Raw genomic sequence first — 21380 nt, forward strand, 5'->3', positions numbered from 1 at the left:
TGCAACCCAACCATGTTCCCCGTAGAGGTCCTTCAGCGTCGGCCACATGCAGAAGTTACCCCACTGCCACCTGAACACATAGTTGGGCAAAGGGAGCTTATACTGACACCAGGCAGTCCTGGAGTAGTCGAAGTGGGGGTCAGCACCCTCTGTACCGGTCCCTCCACCTTACCATCTGGCCTGGAACAAGAGGTTGCTGCATTGAACCAGCAGCAGCGCCAACGACTACATGAGTTGTTGATGAAATGGGGCTCGATCTTTGCAGAGCATGATGAGGACTTTGGCCACACTAATATCGTGAAACATCAAATCCACACCGGGGCTGCCCCTCCTAGCCGTGAGCGATACAGACCAGTTCCACCCTTGCTGTATCCTGAATTGAAGAGCTTGCTGAGGAATATGCTGGATGGTGGGGTCATCAGGGAGAGTTCTAGCCCGTGGGCTGCACCAATCGTACTCGTAAAGAAAAAGGATGGGTCTTGGCGATTCTGTGTAGATTACCGAAGGCTGAACTCTGTCACACATAAGGATGCCTGTCCCCTCCCCCGCATAGAGGAGTCTCTGACTAGTCTCAAAGGTGCCCAGTGGTACTCAACATTGGACCTGGCCAGTGGTTATTGGCAAGTTGGGGATGGACGAGCGAGATATGGAGAAGACTGCCTTCACCACCCCCTAGGGTTATATGAGTTTGAACGTATGCCCTTTGGGCTTTGTAACACACTAGCAACATTCCAAAGACTCATGCAGCACTGTCTTGGTGAATTCCAGAACAAATCCCTATTAATATACCTCGATGATGTCATTGTCTATTTATCAAGCTTTGACCAGCACCTCCAGGACTTGGACAAGGTGTTTGAACGACTCAATAGCCACGGCTTAAAACTCCAGCCCAGAAAGTGTTGATTATTCCTCAAACAAGTGGCCTATTTGGGACATATAGTGAGCTCGGAAGGAGTAGCTACCAACCCTGAGAAGACTTTAGTCATCCAAAACCTGGACTGCCGCCGCAGAATGTCCGTCAGGTCCGGTCCTTTATTGGACTGGTGGGATATTATCGTCGGTATATTCCTGCATTCGCAAAGATTGCTGCTCCTCTCCATGGCCTGCCACGAGGTATGGCAACCACTCACAAGACTGCACCTATCCATTGGACAACGGAGTGCGAACAGGCGTTCCAACAGCTGAAGGAAGCTCTGGTGAGTCCTCCCATTTTAGCTTATGCAGATTTTAATCTGCCTTTCCGTTTGTACACAGATGCGAGCCTGGAGGGTCTGGGTGCAGTGCTGGCCCAGGTTCAGGACGGAAAAGAACATGTCATTGCCTATGCCAGCCAAAGTCTCCACCCTACTGAAAGGAACGACCAGAACTACAGTTCATTCAAGTTGGAACTGCTGGCCCTTAAGTGGGCAATGACTGATAAGTTTAAAGTTTAAAGACCGACAACAATCCACTTGCACACTTGGAGACGGCGAAGCTTGGAGCGGTAGAACAACGGTGGGCAGCCCAGCTAGCCAACTTCAAGTATACAATCCGATATCGTCCGGGGACTGCCAACCGTAATGCTGACGTCCTATCTAGACTTCCAGGAGAACAACAAGAGGTCATGACCCAATTGGTGGGAGCAGAGTCTGCTAAAGGGGAGGACTCTATGGAGCAATCCGGGTGGTACACATGCCAACGTGAAGACCCCGACTTAAGTCAGTTGCTCTCCTGGAAACAACAGGGCCAACCCCCTCCTGTAGAAGAACAGGTTGGACTGAGTGATGCACTCCAGCAGTTCTTGCGTGAGTGGGACCAAATTGAAATGGGCCAGGATGACCTGCGTAGAGTAACTGGAGCAGAGGGGCACAGGGGTGAATCCTGTAGCCAGATCTTGGTTCCTAGTGCCCATAGTAAAACTCTGTGGCAGGAATACCAGATAGAAGGTGGCCATCCTAGTGCGGAGAGAACACTCTCTCTGTTGAAGAAGCGTTTCTTCTGGCATGGGATGAGACGGGACGCGACTGGGTGGGCTGCTGATTGCCCCAGGTGTGTAGTGTACAAAGCACGTCCCGAGGTAAGAGCACCCTTAGTACCCATAGAGACTTCATATCCATTTCAGATGGTGGGCATTGACTTTTTGTCATTGCGTCGTCCAGGTGATGCATACCCTTATATTCTGGTAATGACTGATTTGTTCTCGAAATATGCCCTTGAAGTACCCACCAGGGATCAGACCACCGCCACCACTGCCCAGGCAGGATGGAAGAACCTGTTCCAGGTGTATGGGAGCCTGGAGCACATTCTCTCAGATCGTGGGGTGGCTTTTACCTCAGATATCTTTCAGCTGCTCTGTCTCTTGTATGGATGCAGGAGAAAGCGTACCACGGCATACGGAGAGATTTAATCAGACACTCCTGAAACTGCTAGGAACCTTGACAAACGAGGCACAGTCCCAGTGGCCAGCAAGATTACCTGCCCTCCTTCAGGCGTATAATAATACGCCACATGGCACCACTGGCCTCACTCCTTACTATGTTGTTTTTGGAAGACATGCAAGGCTCCCAGTAGATTGGAATCATGAGCTTTGGCCCGTGACCAAGCAACAGACTCTTAATGGGTGGTTCCAGTCCCACCATCAGGTACTTAATCAGGCATGCAAAGTAGTCCAACAACATACCTGGCAGAGGCAGCAAAGTGATAAGACCCGGCGGGATCAGAGGGCCAGAGCATTGGACCTCCTGGTTGGGGAGCGTGTTCTCCTCAGGCACTTCCGTCGGCGAGCCCACGGAAAGTTGGCACCTCGGTGGCTACCGACACCCTTTGTAGTAGTTTCCCAACTGCGCATGGGCCGACCGGTATACCTGATTCGTCCAGAAGGTGAGGAAGGACCTATTCATACTGCTCATAGGAATAACTTGCGAGTGTGTCCCATATCTTTCCCACAGCTGCCCGCAAATGAACAGGCACGATCCACCCAGGAGGAAAGAATAACCGGGCCACAGGGGGGTGGCAACCACCGTGGATACAGACCCCTGGTATTCTGGAGCACTCTGCCCCCACCAATACCCGAGGCAACTGTCCGAGACCCTCCGCCACACTTGGAACCACCCATACTAGAGGAGATGGAGGCCACCAGCAGAAACACCGACTCTCAGGGGGGGCCAAGTACATCCCCACAGGAACGTGAAGGTCAAACAGAGATGGAATGTCCACAACCAGAAGCCCGTGCTGAAGAGTCCCTAGGGCCATGACGCTCCCAGCGATCTACACAGGGTACCCGGCCACTGAGGTACCACAGGGCGACATAGTCGGGACGACTTATGCTAAAGTGGGGGGGTAACTGTCAGATGGGGATAATTGTAAAGTGGGTTGAGGGATGGGATTGCAGTGTTTGTGTGTAAAGATATTGAGCACGTGTGATGGATGTTTATAATGAGCATGTGTGTTTGTTAACATTGTTTTGTCGGAAGCCTACTATGGGTGTGGTATGTAATGAACAATTACAGGTGGCCCCCATTGACTGAATAATGGCCACACATCCCAATCATCACAATGATAAACTTACAGCTCTATAAAAGGTGACTGAAACACACCATGAGGGAGCTTCCGGACGCTGTTCTTCCGTTCCCTATGCGGGTGCTCCTTGGCTGGTAATTGACTGGAACCCTGGTGCCTCGCGATTGCCACGCCCCTGGCCCAAGTGGACTGTTACAGCCGGAGCAGTTTCGACAGCTGTTCTTTTGTTGTTAATTTTATTATTGTAAAGTGTCTATTTATTGTGGGAAGAACTGCCTATATAAATAAATAAATTGGTTTTAAGATTTCTAAAACATCTGTTTGGCTCTAGTTCCTGGGATTCCATTAGAGTGTAGAGGGGTGTTTTTGACATGTGCTGAAGGGTTCTCCATGTTGTATCCAACAAAGTCAACTTGTTGCCAGGAAAAGTCAGGAAGCATAGTGTCTCAAAGAAATTGAGCAAAGATGTTCTATGTAGGGAGCTCTTAAAGCCTTATCAGCAAGACCTCTCCTGTGCGGTCTTTGAAGCTTGATGAGAGCTCCAGACACCATCAACGCTAGGGTAGACCAGGGGAGCAGAGATGATAACGACATTTGTAGGGTACTGAAGGGTTCACTGGGTTCTTCATGTTGTATCCAACAAAGTTAACTTGTTGCCAGGAAAAGTCAAGAAGCATAGTGGCTCAAAGAAATTATGCAAACATGTTCTATCCAGGGAGCTCTTAAAGCCTTATCAGTCACACCTCTCCTGTGCTGTCTTTAGAGTTTAAGGAGAGCTCCAGACATTGTCAGGGAAGACCAGGGGAGCAGAGATGATAACCGGATTTGAAGAGAAGTTGGGCCGGGGGCCGGGGCCAGTGATCAAGTTTTTATGACGCCTCAAGCATTTGACCACATTCATATGCTACAAACTCTACTCGATCACTCCCCCCTCCCCCTTTATTTTTATTTTTTTTAACATAGCACTGGAACACGTATATGGCTTTTTAAACAATACAGTTCCACTTTGCCCTCAGTTCCTTAGCTTTAAGCACACTTTTTCTTTCTCTCCTCGTTCCTGGAAAAGGCACAGATAAACTCGGAGGAGCTGAAAGGAATAAAAAGGGGTGCAAGGGCTCAGTCATTAACACTACACCAGTCATAACTCAAAGCCTAATGGATCACATGGGCAGATAATGGATATCTCCACACACCTTACACATCAGCCTGGGAGAAAGGGAATGTCTGGCTGTGGCATGGGTCATAAGTTTTGCTAGCTCATGACACTATGTCTATTATATCTGAGTCATAGATAAGAAATAAGTCCTCACTTTCCATGAAAGAAATTGCTGGGTGGGCTTTCACTTCTGGCACAAAGATGATGAAGCCGGCGGGAGAGGTGAGAGAAAGTCTTTCATGCTCCTCTACCAGCTCCATTTGAGATTCCCACAACCTGTGCGCTGCCTCAGCAAATGCGGAGATCGAGCCCTGGGGCTTAGCTTATACATTTAGGGGGAGGGATTTACATTGAGGTGGATCAAACTCGTATACAGGTTTAGAAAACTGAGAGTGATAACTTATTCAAACACTGAGACTCAAGAACAGGAATGCCAGGACTCTCTCTTGCTGAGACAAACGCTCACGAGGGTCCCCATAAGTTTCAGTCATTTAACTTAGAATAGACAGAAACAGGTCTGGCGGCTGTATAGAGAGAAACATTACAGGACAGGTAATGGTGCTCAACAGCTGAATGCTAAATTCATTCAATGTACCAATTCAGACCATTTCTCAGGTTGTACTATTGTATTGGAACCTAAACTATACATTTAATAAATTTGTATTCCTTCAGCGCAATTCCTCAAACAGGATAATTTTATTTAGCAAAATATCTCACCATCACTTGGCGCGTTTCCATTACAGATTTGCACAAAACTTTTGCGATATTTTCCAAATGTTGATAAAAAACTATTGCGAAATGACGGTGTTTCCTTTAACCGATGTTATGCGACTAAAATGTATTTTTTTCCTCTCGCGATAAGTCATTCCACAAATCATGGCAACGGACTTTGTTTTATGACCTATTTCACAGCCATGCACCGCTCTAGACATTATTATTATTAATGGAAGTAGACGTGGTCTGTTATCCAAGCATTAATGGCAGGGAGTTTCTGGGTGTTTCTCCCTAATTTCTGCTTCGATGTCTTAATGGCATTTCTTTGAGGTTTAGAGAGGATATTCCTGTAATTATTGTTTCTTTTTTTTTAAATGAATTTAATAAAGAACTCTATCTTGTATTATGTCCAAACGGTCGTTGCAAAATGAAAAATGAAAGGTTGTTGTATTTTTAAAACGCAAAGTTGAACACCAACATTTTAGATTGACCATACCAATGCTGCGCTATATACATTTCAACGAATTTTCGGATATTTGTTTATGACTTTTTGCCCCATTTAAAACATTTAAAATATTCACAAATTAATATCGGAAAAATGTAGATTTTACTGTTTTTCTAAGGCCAAACTAGAACCTGGATATTTATGATATTTTTTCCCGCAGTGCTATAGGTGAGTTATTATAAATGCATCTGAAAAAATAACGAGCTAAAAACATAATCTCCGGATGCACCTTAACTGCACCTTTCATATGGATTACATAATCAGAAGGTATTAGCTTACGATTTGAATTTGTTCTTTTTAAAGTGGATATTTGAAACTTTAGTCTATAAAGGCTATTGTTTCAGTTCTCGCGCTCCAGTTCATGAAGATCATAAAGCATGCCTGATTGTTTTATTTTATTTTACAAAAGCACATAGTTTTCTTGTTATTGTGACATTATGCAAATAAAAGTAGTTGCGAATAATGTATTATTGTTTTCTGTTTAACCAGAAATGATAGAGTATTTTAAGTTGATTCCACTGTTGATGGGAAAATGAAAGTGTTCACCTGTCTGCCATCCAGTGCGTGCTCCAAACTCTGCACACATTCTTGGATATTGGTCAAAATCGAATGTTTATTTGTGATAATCTTAGCCGTATTATTATTATTGTCCAACCTGTACTATGAATGAGATGTGACGAATTGCTTTTGTGCTTTTTTGGATAAAAGCGTCTTCTACATAGCCTATTAAATGTTATAATAGGCTAATAATGCTAATTATTATTATTATTATTTGCGGACACGGATCTAAAACACACTCCGTCTTCTAAGTCAGGTGACTTTAAATGCGCAAAATCCGTTTCCATTGCAGTTTTGCGAAAAAATCCTTTTTTGAATTGCCTGAAAAACCTCCTCATGGGAGCGTAAAAACTTTTTTGTGATAAACGGGCGTTTTTGCGAAATTTACGTTTTTCCATTTAGCGTATTTTCATTTTGCAATTTCAATTTGCGCAAATTGAAGGGTAATGGAAACGCAGCTACTGATGTGTCCAGGTCACACTCAGTCACCATATGTTTGGTCTAAAACGCAACTGCTCTCCTGTAATGCCGCAGGACAGCAAATGTGAGTACATTTTCTGCAATCTGTGCAGGACTATGATATGAAGAGTGTGCAAAGTAACATATTTTAGCATCAGTGTAAAAGTGAATAGCACTTAACAGACACAATACCGGTAAACATGAATATTGGTACAACATGGATCACATGACTAAACATACGTCATCATTGTCCACACTACGACGTGAAAACGGCATTTTCAAATTTTTTCAAATTTAAATGGAGAGCATTTTCCAAAAGCTATGTTTTCATTGACTTAAAACGCCGTCTCAGTGTGGACGGAAGGCCAAACTGGAGAGAAAAAAATACGAAAAAAATTCAAACGAAAAACGTATTAGTGTGGACATGGCCAAAATCACACAGCACAATGCCAGATGTTGTAAGTTTTGAGGGGGCATGCAATTGGCATGCTGACTTCAGGAATGTCCACCAGAGCTGTTGCCCGTGAATTGAATGTTCATTTCTCTTCCATAAGCCGTCTCCAAAGGTGTTTCAGAGAATTTGACAGTGCATCCAACCAGCCTCACAACCACTGACCACGTGTAATCACACCAACCTATCTCGACCTGACTGTAGTATGGCACTTTGGAGAGGTGTTCTGTTCATGGATGAATCCCGGTTTTCACTGTACAGGGCAGGTGGCAGACAGCGTGTGTGGCATCGTGTGGGTGAGCGGTTTGCTGATGTCAACGTTGTGGATCAAGTGGCCTATGGTGGCGGTGGGGTTATAGAGGCACGCGTATGTTATGGATAATGAACACAGGTGCATTTTATTGATGCCATTTTAAATGCACAGAGATACCGTGAAGAGATCCTGAGGCCCATTGTTGTGCCATTCATCCACGACCATCACCTCATGTTGAAGCATGATAATGCATGGCCCCATTTTGCAAGGATCTGTACACAATTCCTGGAAGCTGAAAATATCCTCGGGTTACGACTGTAACCCTTGTTCCCTGAGAAAGGGAACGAGAACTGTGTCGAATGAAACTTAGGTTAAGACATTCCATTTTAAGCTGTAGAATTTCCTCGTGGAGGGAGCTCTAGAGCACTACTCCAGCTGATAGACCGGCCTCTAGGTACTGTGCCCCCTCAGGGGCCAGACCCACAGTTTCCATGGGTCTCCACAGGTCTCATCCTCCAAGCCCCATGGAAGAAACGTACGACCAACTGCTGCCTCCCAAGAGGCCCATCACCCAAAGGAGTGTGGAAAGCCGCAATGGCAGCCACATACACCTTGAGTGTGGACGGGGTAAGGCCAGCTGCAAAGCGATCTTGGAGGAACTCCAGAATTGAAGCCACTGGGCAGTTAACTCGATCCACCTCACGTGCTCTACACCAATTGGTAAAGACATTTTTATTTTAAGTTGTACAATTTGTTTGTGTAGAGAGCTCTAGAACTGAGTATGGTCTCCACTACTCCAGCTGATAGGCCGGCCTCTAGGTACTGTGCCCCCTCAGTGGCCAGACCCACAGTTTCCATAGCTCAGGCTGAGGGTGAAATATTGAGCCCTCCGCCTGTAGGTCCCTCCTGAGGGAGATCTCCCACGGAGGGCCGGCCAGGAGCAATATAATGTCTCAGACCCATACTTGGGCCGGCCACAATGGGGCTACCAGCCGTAGACTGATCCCCTCATGATGGACCCTCTCTAGAACCCTTAGAGCCCAGAACACCGCCAACATCTCCAGGCAGTTTATGTGCCAGGAAGAATGATGTTCCTGCCATAGGCCTGTCATAGAGCGGCTGTCCATGACCGCGCCCCAGCCTGTGAGGGAGGCGTTTGTCGAAACGGTTTTCCGGCGATATGACGCTCCCAATACTGGACCTAGGGACAGAAACCAAGCTTTCTTCCACATAGATAGGGAACGAAGGCATCTGCGCCTAACCCTGATCATGCGCAAAGGGTTCCCCCTCGGGGAGAACCCCTTGGTTTTCAACCACCACTGAAGGGCCCTTATGTGCAGCTGGACGAATGGAATGATGTTGGATGCTGCTGCCATGATCCCCAACACTCTGAAAATGTTTGACAGTTTTATCCTGGACACTGGCCGGAATGGACTCGACTCGTGCAGGAGACAATCGTGCCCACATCTTGACCGAGTCCCACACCACTCACAGGAACATAGTTCTCTGGCTGGTGTCAACACGCTCTTTTTAGTGTTGAGTCTCAACCCCAGGCTTTGGATGTGAGTGAGAACGACATCTCGATGCCGAACCGCTAGCTCCTGTGACCTGGCCAAGATCAGCCAGTCGTCAATATAGTTGAGCACCCTGATGCCCTGGAGACTCAGCGGTGCTAGAGCTGCATCCGTACATTTAGTAAATGTGCTAGGCCGAATGGAAGAACCCAATATTGGTACCCCCCCCCCCCCCCCCCGAAACCGAACTTAAACCGAAACGTAACTTCCTGTGAGATGGAAGGATGGATATGTGGAAGTACGCTTACTTTAGATCTATCGTGACAAACCAATCCTCGGATTGAATGTGACTCATGATGATGGGACTGGTGAGCATCTTGAACCTGAATCTCCTCAGAGAACGATTCAAGTGCCTGAGATCTATTGGACTATCGAACACAACCTTCCATCCTTCTTGAGAACTACAAAGTAGCGGCTGTAAAACCCGGATTTCCTGTCCAGTGTAGGAATATGCTCTATAGCCTCCTTTGCCAGCAGGGAGTTTACTTCCTGTTCCAATACACGACCCTGCACTGGGTCGACTACAGTCCAGAAACCGAACTGCAGCCGGGATTCGTTCTCGACCCCCTGAAGTGGATTTCCGGTAGGGCTGGACCGAAAACGATTTCAGATGGGTGAACGAGAATGCTGTCTGGCCGCAAGCCTGTGGGGTGAACAGTGCAGCCTGCGTTCGCTGGAAATCGTTGCATCCTGAAACGTGTTTAACGGCGGGAGAGCAACATCGATTTCCTGCGGGCTCCGCGAAGGAGATGACCTCGGTTGCTCCACCATGGGTGGGGCCGCCCACAGAGAACCTAGGCTGGCTAGGAACTCTTTGAGGAAGCCTTCTACACGCTGCCTCTGCAAACGTGAGATCTGAGCCACTAGATTCTGAATTGCAATGCAGACGTTTAATCTACGCGCTGCCTCTGCAAATGCGAGATCCCAGTCACAGAATCTTTATTGCTGAGTAGACCTGTAATCTATGCGCTGCCTCAGCAAACGCGAGATCCGAGCCACTAGATTCCATATTGCAATAATTTAGGACAATTCTTATGGAACAAACAACAACAAATAGGACAGACAGTTTGACACAAGAGTGCTTGCTGAAGAATAAAAAGTTTACATCTTATGTGTGCCGGCGTCCTTTTATAGCTTCCGCTTGTATGCCATCATGCATTACATCACGGAGACTGGCTTAGTTTCATTCATACTTCAGAGCCACTACGTGCGGGGCGTTCCCCAAAAGTGTCATTCAACGCAGTTTGAGTTCCCTCGAAAGGGAACATCCCAGTCCTTGCATGGCCAGCATACTCATCGGACATGTCACTCATTGAGCATGCTATGGATCTGCGTACACGACAGTGTGTTCCAGTTCCGGCCAATATCCAACAACTTCACACAGACATTAAAGAGGAGTGGACCAACATTCCAAAGGCCACAATCAACAACCTGATCAACTCTATGCGAAGGAGACATAATCTAAGACATAAGCCTAAGGCACACCTGTGCAATAATCATGCTGTCTAATAGGGGTGTGCAAAGCAGCCGCTATTTGTATTTGTATTTGTTCAGGGAGGAAAAGTATTTGTATTTGTATTCGAGTAAAATTCAAAATAGGCATAAAAATCTTTAAAAATACTTTATAGTGTATGGATTCTTTAATTATATCCATTATAATAATTATGGATATGCAATATTGGTTGATTTTTTCTATAAATCCAGCAATGAACATGTAACAAGAAAAGTCATTGAAAAGAAAATAACAGTCAGCCATTACCTCATGAACCATGGTTAAACCAACAACTAATAAAATACAATTGTGAACATTATGAACCCCAACACCACGGTGGAGGACGCTGTGCAGACAGAATAAGTTATAGGGATAATTTATAGCGAGGAGGTTGATTATGAGCCCGACGCGAAGCCTGAAGGGTTTTCGCTATAACTACGCCTCGCTCTACATTACCCCGCTTATTACATGGCTAGCTACCAAATAAATCAATAATTTGACTCAAAATATGGATATAAAAAGGAGTTTATTGATTTAAAAAACGATCGCTCCCGCTAAAAAAAGAAAAATAGTCCGTTCTGTCTCTACGTTTAGAATCCATGGCAACGCTCTGTTTTTCATAGCAACGGTGTGTTATACTTATAAGCAGCGGCCTGTTGTAATAACAGGCCGCATTCTACATTAGAATTCAATCAAGCCATGAAACAAATAATTACCGTTAGCGAGCTAACAGAGCTACGTAAACAGAGCAAACATGAGAGCACCCGTCTGCAGACGTCAATAATGGAATATACTCCCGATCAAACTCCGCTTCCCGAAAGTTATAAACTGCCACCGGAACATAGTTAAGGTACAAACGTCTCTGGTTACGTATGTAACCTTAGTTCCCTGAAGGGAACGAGACGCTGCGTGTAAACGCCGTGGGAACGCCTCTGAGTGACGAGTCATGAAGCATGTATGAAATCTGTCCAATGGCGAGACAGAACTTCATAGGCGGGGTGACGTATCGACCAGGAAACTATAAAGCATCCCCGAAACACAAGCGCAACAGCTTCTGATAAGACTGAAGCAAGCGCTCACGGGCATGCTGGGAGTATGGCATGGACACGCAGCGTCTCGTTCCCTTCAGGGAACTAAGGTTACATACGTAACCAGAGACGTTCCCATTCAGGGAACTTCGAGCTGCGTGTAAACGCCGTGGGAACGCTAATACCAACGCCGCCATGCGAGCAGGTGTCCGTTGTATGAATATCAGAGAGCACATTCTGACGAAAGCATCTGCGCCCCTGGGGTGGAGCTGAAGTCCAGATGGTAAAACTTCACAAATGTGTGCGGTGAAGACCATCCTGCCGCCTCACAGATGTCACACAAGGGAACTCCTGACAATAATGCCTTAGAGGCAGCCATACTCCGGGTTGAATGAGCCCGGACAGCCAAGGGAGAAGGCTGACCGGAGGACTCATAAGCAAGTGAAATGGCCTCGACCACCCACTTACTCATTCTCTGCTTAGACGCCGCAGAACCTCTCTTAGGAGGCCCAAAGCAGACAAATAATTGTTCTGATTTCCTCCACAGGGCAGCTCTGTGGACATACGCGTCTAAGGCCCTCACCGGGCAGAGCAGATTTAGTTTCTCCTGGTCTGGTGTCCGAAACGGAGGAGGACAGAAGGCCTGTAGCACTATAGGTTTGACAACCGTAGTTGGAACCTTCGGAACATACCCCGGTCTAGGGAGGATGAAAGCCTTCGCCATACCGGGAGCAAATTCCAAGCACGAGGGGGAAACCAACAGCGCCTGAATATCTCCAATCCTCTTTAGGGAAGAGATGGCTAGGAGAAAGATGGTTTTGAGAGTAACAAACTTCTCAGGCACCTCATCAATGGGCTCGAAAGGGGCTAAACAGAGCCCCTCCAACACAACCGCTAGATCCCAGGTCGGTACCCTCGTACGCACTACCGGCCTCAGCCTCAGGATACCACGAAGGAAACGGGTTACCAGGGTATGTCTCCCAAGAGAAGCTCCACTCAAAGGAACATGGTAAGCGGATAGGGCCGCCACGTACACCTTTAGTGTGGAGTACGATAACCCTGTGGAGAAGCGTTCCTGAAGGAATTCCAGCACTGCCGGCAACGGGCAGTTAACTGGATCCAACTGTCGCTCTCCACACCAAGAGGTGAACAGTTTCCACCTCAAGGCATACAACTTCCTCGTGGATGGGGCTCTGGACTGGAGGATGGTCTCCACAACCTCAGTCGAGAGACCTGAATCTATGAGCTGGGCCCCCTCAGAGGCCAAGCCCACAACCTCCACAATTCCGGACGGGGGTGGAGTATCCCCCCATCTGCTTGAGACAGAAGGTCCCTCCTGACCGGAATCTCCAGAGGAGGACCCTCGAGAAGGGAAATCAGGTCCGCAAACCATACCCTGGTTGGCCAGTGGGGGGCCACCAGAAGTACACTGACCCCCTCCTGGCGAATCCTTTCCAGAACCCCTGGGAGCAGAGCAATCGGGGGAAATGCGTACAGGGGTGCCCTCGGCCACTCCTGTACCAACGCATCCAGCCCCAATGGAGATGGAGGACTCAGGGAAAACCACAGCGGGCAGTGTGAATTCTCCCTGGATGCAAAGAGGTCCACTTCGGCCCGACCGAAGTGCCTCCAAAGGAGCTCCACCACCTCGGGGTGAAGTCTCCACTCCCCGGGCCTCGGCCCCTGCCTCGACAGGATGTCCGCTCCCCGATTTAAGTATCCTGGGATATAAATCGCTCTCAGCGACCGAAGTTTCCCCTGGGACCACAATAGGATCTGGCGCGCCAGCTTGTACAATGGACGTGAGCGCAGACCCCCCTGGTGGTTTATGTAAGAGACCACAGACATGTTGTCTGACCGGACAAGAACATGATGATCTCTGAGGTCTGGGAGAAAGTGTTTCAGAGCCTGAAACACCGCCATCATCTCTAGACAATTTATATGCCACCGGAGATGATGGTCTTGCCACAGCCCGCGGGCCGAGCGACCACTCATGATCGCTCCCCAACCCGTGAGAGAGGCATCCGTCGTCACCGTTACCCGGCGACACGGGGCTCCCAGCGCAGGCCCCAGGGACAGGAACCAAGGTTCTTTCCACATAGCCAGGGCACGGAGACCACGTCGCGTGACCTTGATCTTGCGGAGCGGGTTTCCCCTCGGGGAGAACCCCTTGGTCCTGAGCCACCACTGTAGTGGTCTCATGTACAGCAGGCCGCACGGTAACACGTTGGATGCTGCTGCCATCAGACCCAGAATTCTCTGGAATTCCTTTACAGTGAGTGACTGGCCTAGCTTCACTTGCTTGACAGTTGAGATAATCGAGGCTATACGAGCCGGCGACAGACGTGCCTGCATCGTCGTCGAATCCCATACCACGCCTAGAAAAGTGGTCCGCTGAACTGGCGAAAGCACACTCTTCTTGGCGTTGAGTCTCAACCCCAACCTTCTGATGTGGGCGAGGACGGCATCTCGATGCCGAATCGCCTGATGCTCCGATTGAGCCAGAATCAACCAATCGTCGATGTAATTTAGAATGCGAATGCCCTGGAGACGCAGCGGAGCCAAGGCCGCGTCCATGCATTTCGTGAAGGTTCGAGGAGATAACGCTAGGCCGAATGGAAGGACCCGATATTGGTACGCTTCGCCCCCAAAAGCGAACCTCAGGAACTTCCGATGTTGCGGAAGGATGGAGATATGGAAGTACGCGTCTTTTAGGTCTATCGTGACAAACCAGTCCTCGGACCTGATCTGTGACACGATCTGCTTGAGAGTTAGCATTTTGAACTTGAGCTTCCCTACTGACCGATTTAAGAGGCGCAGATCTAAAATCGGACGCAGCCCCCCATCCTTCTTTGGAACAATGAAGTATCGGCTGTAATACCCCAGCTCTCTGTCGGGAGGAAGAACTCGTTCTATCGCCCCCTTCAGTAACAGAGCTTTCACCTCTTGTTCCATAACCAGAGCCTGCTCGGGGGTCACCACTGTGGGCAAAACCCCCCGAAAACGAGGTGGACGCGACCTGAACTGGATCGCGTACCCCCGTTCGATAGTCTGCAGGACCCAACGAGATATATTTGGAAGACTTCCCCATTCTACCAGAAATTCTACTAAGGGTACCAGTCTCTCGAGACTGGCCTCTGGAGTCGTTTTTAAAACAGAAACAGCGCCCTGTGACCGCGCACAGGCAGGGTCTAACGACCGTTCTGTATCGCTCCTCGAAGCAAACGAGCGTCCCTTGGGAAATCGCTCACTGGGACCGTCTGCGCCCCCCATTACAGGCAGGGTTGGCAGAACGGACCCCTGAGGGCACCGAGAGAGAGCGGGCGCCGGATTCAGCGGCGAACACCTCTGTCTCACGGTGGGGACCACCCTCAGTAGCCTGACACCAGTGGCGTCAGGACTTCTTCGACGAGGCCTTCCTGGCGACAATAACCGTCCTCAGATCGGTTCTGTCCCGGGAAGACCTCGCCTGAGAACGCCGCGTCTCGGCCCAGTTTTGCTGGGGAGGAGCCCTAGACGCGACGCTCTTCTTCTGCTGCGCCCTATGCGTAGAACCTGACGGGCGGGGCTGCTCTCGCCCAGCAGCCCCAGAAGGATGAGTACGGAGGGGGAGACATTTCTGGAGCGCCGCTGCCTGCTTTCTTCCTTCTTGGAATCTTTCGATTACTGCGTTCACAGAACCACCAAACAGACCTTCGGTCGACAGCGGCGCATCCAGGAGAAAAGCTTTATCTCTCTCCTTCATATTGGACAAATTTAGCCACAAATGCCTCTCCGTGGCCACCAGGGCTGCCATAGACCGGCCGACTGATCTGGCCGTCTCCTTGGTGGCACGGAGAGAAATATCTGCCGCCTGACGCAGCTCTTTAATCACGTCAGTGCTGACGACCTCCCCCTCGCTCATATCCTTCAGCAGATCTGCTTAATACGCCTGGAGAATGGCCATCGTATGTAAGCAAGATGCTGCCTGTCCCGCCGCTGAATAAGCTTTGCCCACCAAAACCGAAGTATTCCTGAGAGGCTTGGTGGGCAACGCCGGTGTTTTAAAAGACGATGCCGTCTCAGGAGAAAGATGGCTCGCCAAAACTTCCTCCATCCTCGGCATCGCCCCATAACCCTGCCTCCTAGACCCAGCAATATTAGAATAAGTCGTGGTCTGGTGTGTCAAAATTCTAGCTGACACTGGTTTGTTCCACGATCTACACACCTCGGTGTGTAGATCGGGAAAGAAGGGCAAACACCGGCGCGGAGGTAGTGAGTGTGACGCTAAATATCTCTCATCCATTTTACTTTTCACCCTCGACTCTTGTTTCTCAACTGGCCATTCAATGCTTAATTTATCTACAGCCCGAGTCAAAACCTCCATAAGCTCTACATTCGCGGGAGACTGGGATGGCGAGTCCCCGATCTCCACTGAGTCCATCGACTCTGCATCCACACTTTCAACATCCAGCTCCTCAGAACTGGATAATTGAAGCGATGGCGCCTCAGCCCGGGCAGGAGAAACCGCAACGCGGACCCCCGCAGCGAGATCTGAGGCACTGGATCTACCAGGTAAGGGCAGAGAAAGGGCGGAGCCCGTCTCCATCCCCGCTGATAGATCCATCTGCGATCCCCACGACGCAAGCCTTCGGGGAGACCCGAGACCCCGAGCCGCGGGGAGCGCGCACCGAACCACTCTCCTCGAAGAGTGCTCGGCGGGAGCGGAGTGTCTTCATGGGCAGACACTCGCAATGCTCACAGCCAGCCCCCTCGAGAGCCGACTGAGCATGCTGCACTCCCAAACAAGCAACACACAGATCGTGTGTATCCCCACCCGTGATGAAGCGAGGGCAGGGATGAACACACTTTCTGAAATGCTGTTGTTTGCTCGCCATTTTCACTTATATATATATATACAATATTTTCAGACAGACAAATTCATACATAGAGCGCTTGTGAAGACTCAGAAGCTGTTGCGCTTGTGTTTCGGGGATGCTTTATAGTTTCCTGGTCGATACGTCACCCCGCCTATGACGTTCCGTCTCGCCATTGGACAGATTTCATACGTGCTTCATGACTCGTCACGCAGAGGCGTTCCCACGGCGTTTACACGCAGCTCGAAGTTCCCTGAATGGGAACATCTATTAAACAAAAATAGTGATGCAGTTAAGTGTTTTTTTCGCTCAGCCAAGCCCTCTCTGTTGCTGTGTGGAGCAGCCTGTGTCAGTCACCTCTTCCTGAACGTCACTCACTCAACTCGCACACTGTGGTCTCGTGAGGAACGCAGCTTTTTGATATAAAGTATTTCTTGTTCCCGAATACAAATATTTTTTTAAGTATTTGTTCGGAATAAGTATTCGTAAAAAACACATTATTTGTACCTTTCCGAATACCGTATTCGGATTCGGCTCCACCCCTACTAATCATATTTCAGCTTTCAGAGTTCAGCTCATGAAAAGTGGGGGCAAAAACAAGCTTAGAATTTTTTCAGTGTATTAAGAAGAACAGCTGTTTTTAACTTTGATAATAACAATGGTAATGAATATTTTCACCAAACCAGCATATTAGAATAATTTATTGAGGATAATGTGACTCTGAAGACTGAAATAATGGGAACTGAAAATTCAACTTTGCATCACAGAAATTAACTAGATGGTAAAATTCGACAAACTTTAAGTTGGCTTGGAAAAGCCTAGCCAGAAAGTTTGAAAAAGTTTTAAACTGTTCTGTTTGTCACAACCACGCCTGGCCCCACCCTCACACAATCACAGCACACTCCCTCTCCCGAGTACTGATCACTCACAGACTCATCACACCTCCACATCATCATTACTGCAATCAACTCCTGCTTATAAACCTCTCTCTCACTCTCATTCTTTGTCCGTTATCGTTTGCATCAAGACGCTAACGCTGTGCTTAACCCCTGGACTTCAATATCTGCTATCCAGTTTCCATGTAATTTCTCCGTGTGATTTCTCTGTGTGATTTCTCCGTGCCAACAACTCTGATCCGAAACACCAGTTCATAAGGGATTATCACGCTTCTGGGTTTCATGGGCTGGATTTGTCAACTTTGTGCATGTCCACTTCCGACGCAGTTCAACAATGGCTGAGACGAAGGCTATATATATATATCACTGCCCTGTTCCACTTTGTAAATCTAACCAACAACGCCAACCCTACTTAAGTTTTCATGGATTCCCGACTGAATTGAGTATAAGGAAGAAGTGGATTAAACCTTTAAAATAAAACAAGGTAGCACGTGTATTTGCAGCCGGCACTTTAGTGAATCAGACTAATTTACCAGGGATGACGTATAAATAAACTTAGTGTAGTCTGTCATCAGTTCGCCAGTGAGATCGTTAATTCAACGGAAGTGGCAGTGCACAAAGATCACTGAATCCGGAAGTACTACGTATCAGCGTGATAATCCCCTATTCTCCTGACTCCTGAGTCTTCGCAAACTCCAGTTTGTCTTCATCCTCCCCAACTGCAAGTATTTGAAGTGTGTTATCTGAGGTTGATCATCTGGAACTTTCTCACCCACATTCCTTCACCTGCACTGCCAAACTTTCACCTGGTTGTTCAATAAACATTATATCACTTGCATCCTTGAGTCAGTCCCTTCTGTCTTGTAACACTGTTCTTTTAAAAAAAGAAAGAAAAGTAAAAAGAAAAAATAGTTGAAGAATAATGTTAGGAAAAAATAAAGAATAGTAAGAAAGATAGAATAGTTAGAAAGAAAGGAAATAAAGAAATATAGATTCGTTTGAAAAAAGAAAAGTTAAAAAGAAAAGTAAAGTAAAAGAAAGAAATGTTAGGAAAAAGAAAGAAAGAAATATTAGGAAAAAAGAAAGGATAGTTAGAAAGAAAGAGAATAGTTAGAAAGAAAGAAAGAAAGAAAGAAAGAAAGAAAGAAAGAAAGAAATAAAGAAAGAAATAAAGAAAGAAATAAAGAAAGAAAAGTTAAAAAGAAAGAAAGAAAAGTTAAAAAGAAAGAAAGAAAGAAAGAAAAGTTAAATAGAAAGAAAGAAATGTTAGGAAAAAAGAAAGAATAGTTAAAAAGAAAGATGTAATAGAAAGACAGAAAAATTGTTAGAAACAATAGTTAGAAAGAAAGATGGAATAGGTAGAAAGAAAGAAAGAAAGAAAGAATAGTTAGAAAGAATAGTTGGAAAGAAAGATGGAATAATTGAATGTAATAATAAAATTATGAATTACATTACTAAAATGGAAACAGTTGTTTTAAACAAATGTAACTGTGGAGGGGTTACATAACCATATTACTGTTTTAAATTTTTTTTTTGATCAAATAAATACAGCCTTTGGGAGCTTCTTTTAAAAACACACACACACACACACACACACACACACACACACACACACACACATATATATATATATATATAAAACCTCAGGGGGGGCATTGTGCATATAATTAGTGCGTTTCCCCATGCAGTTCATTGTCCAAATTATAAATTGTAATTTCTCTGCCATCTGCTTCTTTTTTGTCTGTCTCCACCCTCAGGCTGTGTGGGTTTGAACCATTTTTCGATCCAAGGGGGGACCAATACATGTACAGTCGCATTCTGAATTGTGATTATGAGTTTGTCTCCCCCTGGTGGGATGAAGTCTCTCTCAATGCAAAGGATCTGGTGAGTAACGCATACTATATCATTATTGTCATGTTTGTAACGCTGATGATTTTCATGCACTGCAGATAGGAGAGAAGAGTGTCAAAATATCAAAGGCAGACTCAGATGCTAATTTTCTCTTAATAATTTTCTCTAATAAGCTCTTTTGTGAATTCATTATTAGCTGTTGGTTATCTTTTTTATGTTGTCTGTAGGTAAGTAAGCTCATTGTGCTGGACCCTCATAAACGTCTCACGGTGAAACAAGCTCTGGAACACCCATGGGTGCTTGGAAAAGCAGCACGATTCTCCCACATGGACACAACACAAAGAAAACTACAGGAATTTAATGCTCGGCGAAAATTAAAGGTTAGTCATCACTGCCCTGCTATGTTTTAGTGTTCAATGAAAAAGAAAGAAAAAAAATCTTTTAAAAAATATAGTCTACACATGTGCAGAGGAAATAGTCCATATCGAAAATTCTGTGCACAAAGCTGGATTTTCATACTGTTGAAGCGCTGCTACAATTTACGTGTCTCTGCGGAGAGGTCAGGGAAAAAGGCAACTCCTTGATTCTCATAGCGTACCCCCTACCTATAGCGTATCTTCATGGCGGTTCTCAGGGTTGCTTCCCAATCCCGGTAATTCAGAAACTTAATTATTTACACCCGTGGTGATATAGATTTAGGGTTAGTAGGCCCGATCCTGTGTGCTCTCTCTATGATGGGGGGGCGTGGGGAAACTTTCATCTAGTGTATCCCGGAGCCACTTCTCCAGAAAACCACACAGATCTGAGCCCTCTGATTTTTTGGGTAGCCCAACCAGTCTCATGTTGGAGCGTCTGCTCCTGTCTTCTTGCTCTGTAATTCTGTTACAAAGAGTCTCGTCAGTTTTCTCCAGTATTTTAGCTTTGCTTTGAAGAGAAGTTACATCATCTTCTGTTTGCGAGATTCGCTCCTCCATCTCTTTGAGAGTGTAACTGTATATCCCCTTTTATATCGTTAATTGCTTTCAGCATGTTGGTAGATTATTTAGCCATGTCACATTTCAATGACAGTGAATGACAGTGAATTTCAATGACAGTGACAATTTCTCTGAGAAGGTCACTGTTTGTCGGAATCTGCGCCACGGCGTCTCCGGTGTTTTTCGGGTGCCTCTGGAGTCTCCGATGCCTCCCATATATTGGCTTTATTGGAAATAGCCAGCTGTGTTTTGCTAGCATTAGCCACGTCAACATTAGCCCCTTTGCCTTGCCGTTTTACCCAGTTGTTGGCCAGTTTTAGCGTTTTTTGGTGGCATATTGTCCAGTAGAAGCGTGTGGGTCAAGAACAAGTAGACTTATGTTTGAAGGTATATACAGTGCCCTCCACAATTATTGGCACCCCTGTTTAAGATGTGGTCGAGGACTTTTAAAAATTCTCCCTTTTTTTAAACAACATAGAATCCAAATGCAAAAAAAGAGAAAAATCCAACCTTTTATTTAAGTACATTACTTTGGTGGTAAAAAAAAAATTTAAAATTTAAAAAAATAAAAACTTCAAATCATGTGTCCCACAATTATTGGCACCCCTGATGTTAATACTTTGTGCAACCCCCTTTTGCCAACAAGACAGCACTTAATCTCCTCCTATAACATTTCACAAGATTGAAGAACACAGAGAGAGGGATCTTTGACCATTCTTCTTTGCAAAATCTTTCTAGATCATCCAGTATCCTGGGCCCTCTCTTGTGCACTCTCCTCTTTAGCTCACCCCACAGGTTTTCGATTGGATTGAGGTCTGGGGACTGAGATGGCCATGGGAGGACCTTGAGTTTGTGACTGAACCATTTTTGTGTAGATTTTGCCACACGTTTTGGATCATTATCCTGCTGAAAGACCCAATGACGACCCATCTTCAGCTTTCTGGCAGAGGCCATCAGGTTTTTATTTAAAATGTCCTGGTATTTCAAAGCGTTCATAATGCCATGCACCCTAACAAGGTTCCCAGGGCCTTTGGAAGAGAAACAGGCCCACAGCATCACAGATCCTCCACCATACTTCACGGTGGGCATGAGGTACTTTTCGGCATACACATCTT

At 46.6% G+C, this 21380-nt stretch overlaps 1 protein-coding gene across 1 annotated transcript in view; it reads left to right on the forward strand.

Annotated features, from left to right (window-relative positions):
* LOC120481468 (calcium/calmodulin-dependent protein kinase type IV) overlaps window positions 1-21380 on the forward strand; it is an 81668-nt gene that overhangs the window by 50398 nt on the left and 9890 nt on the right. Inside the window, exons 9-10 of the mRNA XM_039675134.2 lie at window positions 19198-19324; window positions 19519-19671. Coding sequence (XP_039531068.1) covers window positions 19198-19324; window positions 19519-19671 — 280 coding nt within the window. The remainder of the gene's footprint in view (window positions 1-19197; window positions 19325-19518; window positions 19672-21380) is intronic.

The sequence above is a fragment of the Pimephales promelas genome, chromosome 21, assembly GCF_988280905.1.
Source record: "Pimephales promelas chromosome 21, fPimPro1.hap1.1, whole genome shotgun sequence".
NCBI lineage: Eukaryota > Metazoa > Chordata > Actinopteri > Cypriniformes > Leuciscidae > Pimephales > Pimephales promelas.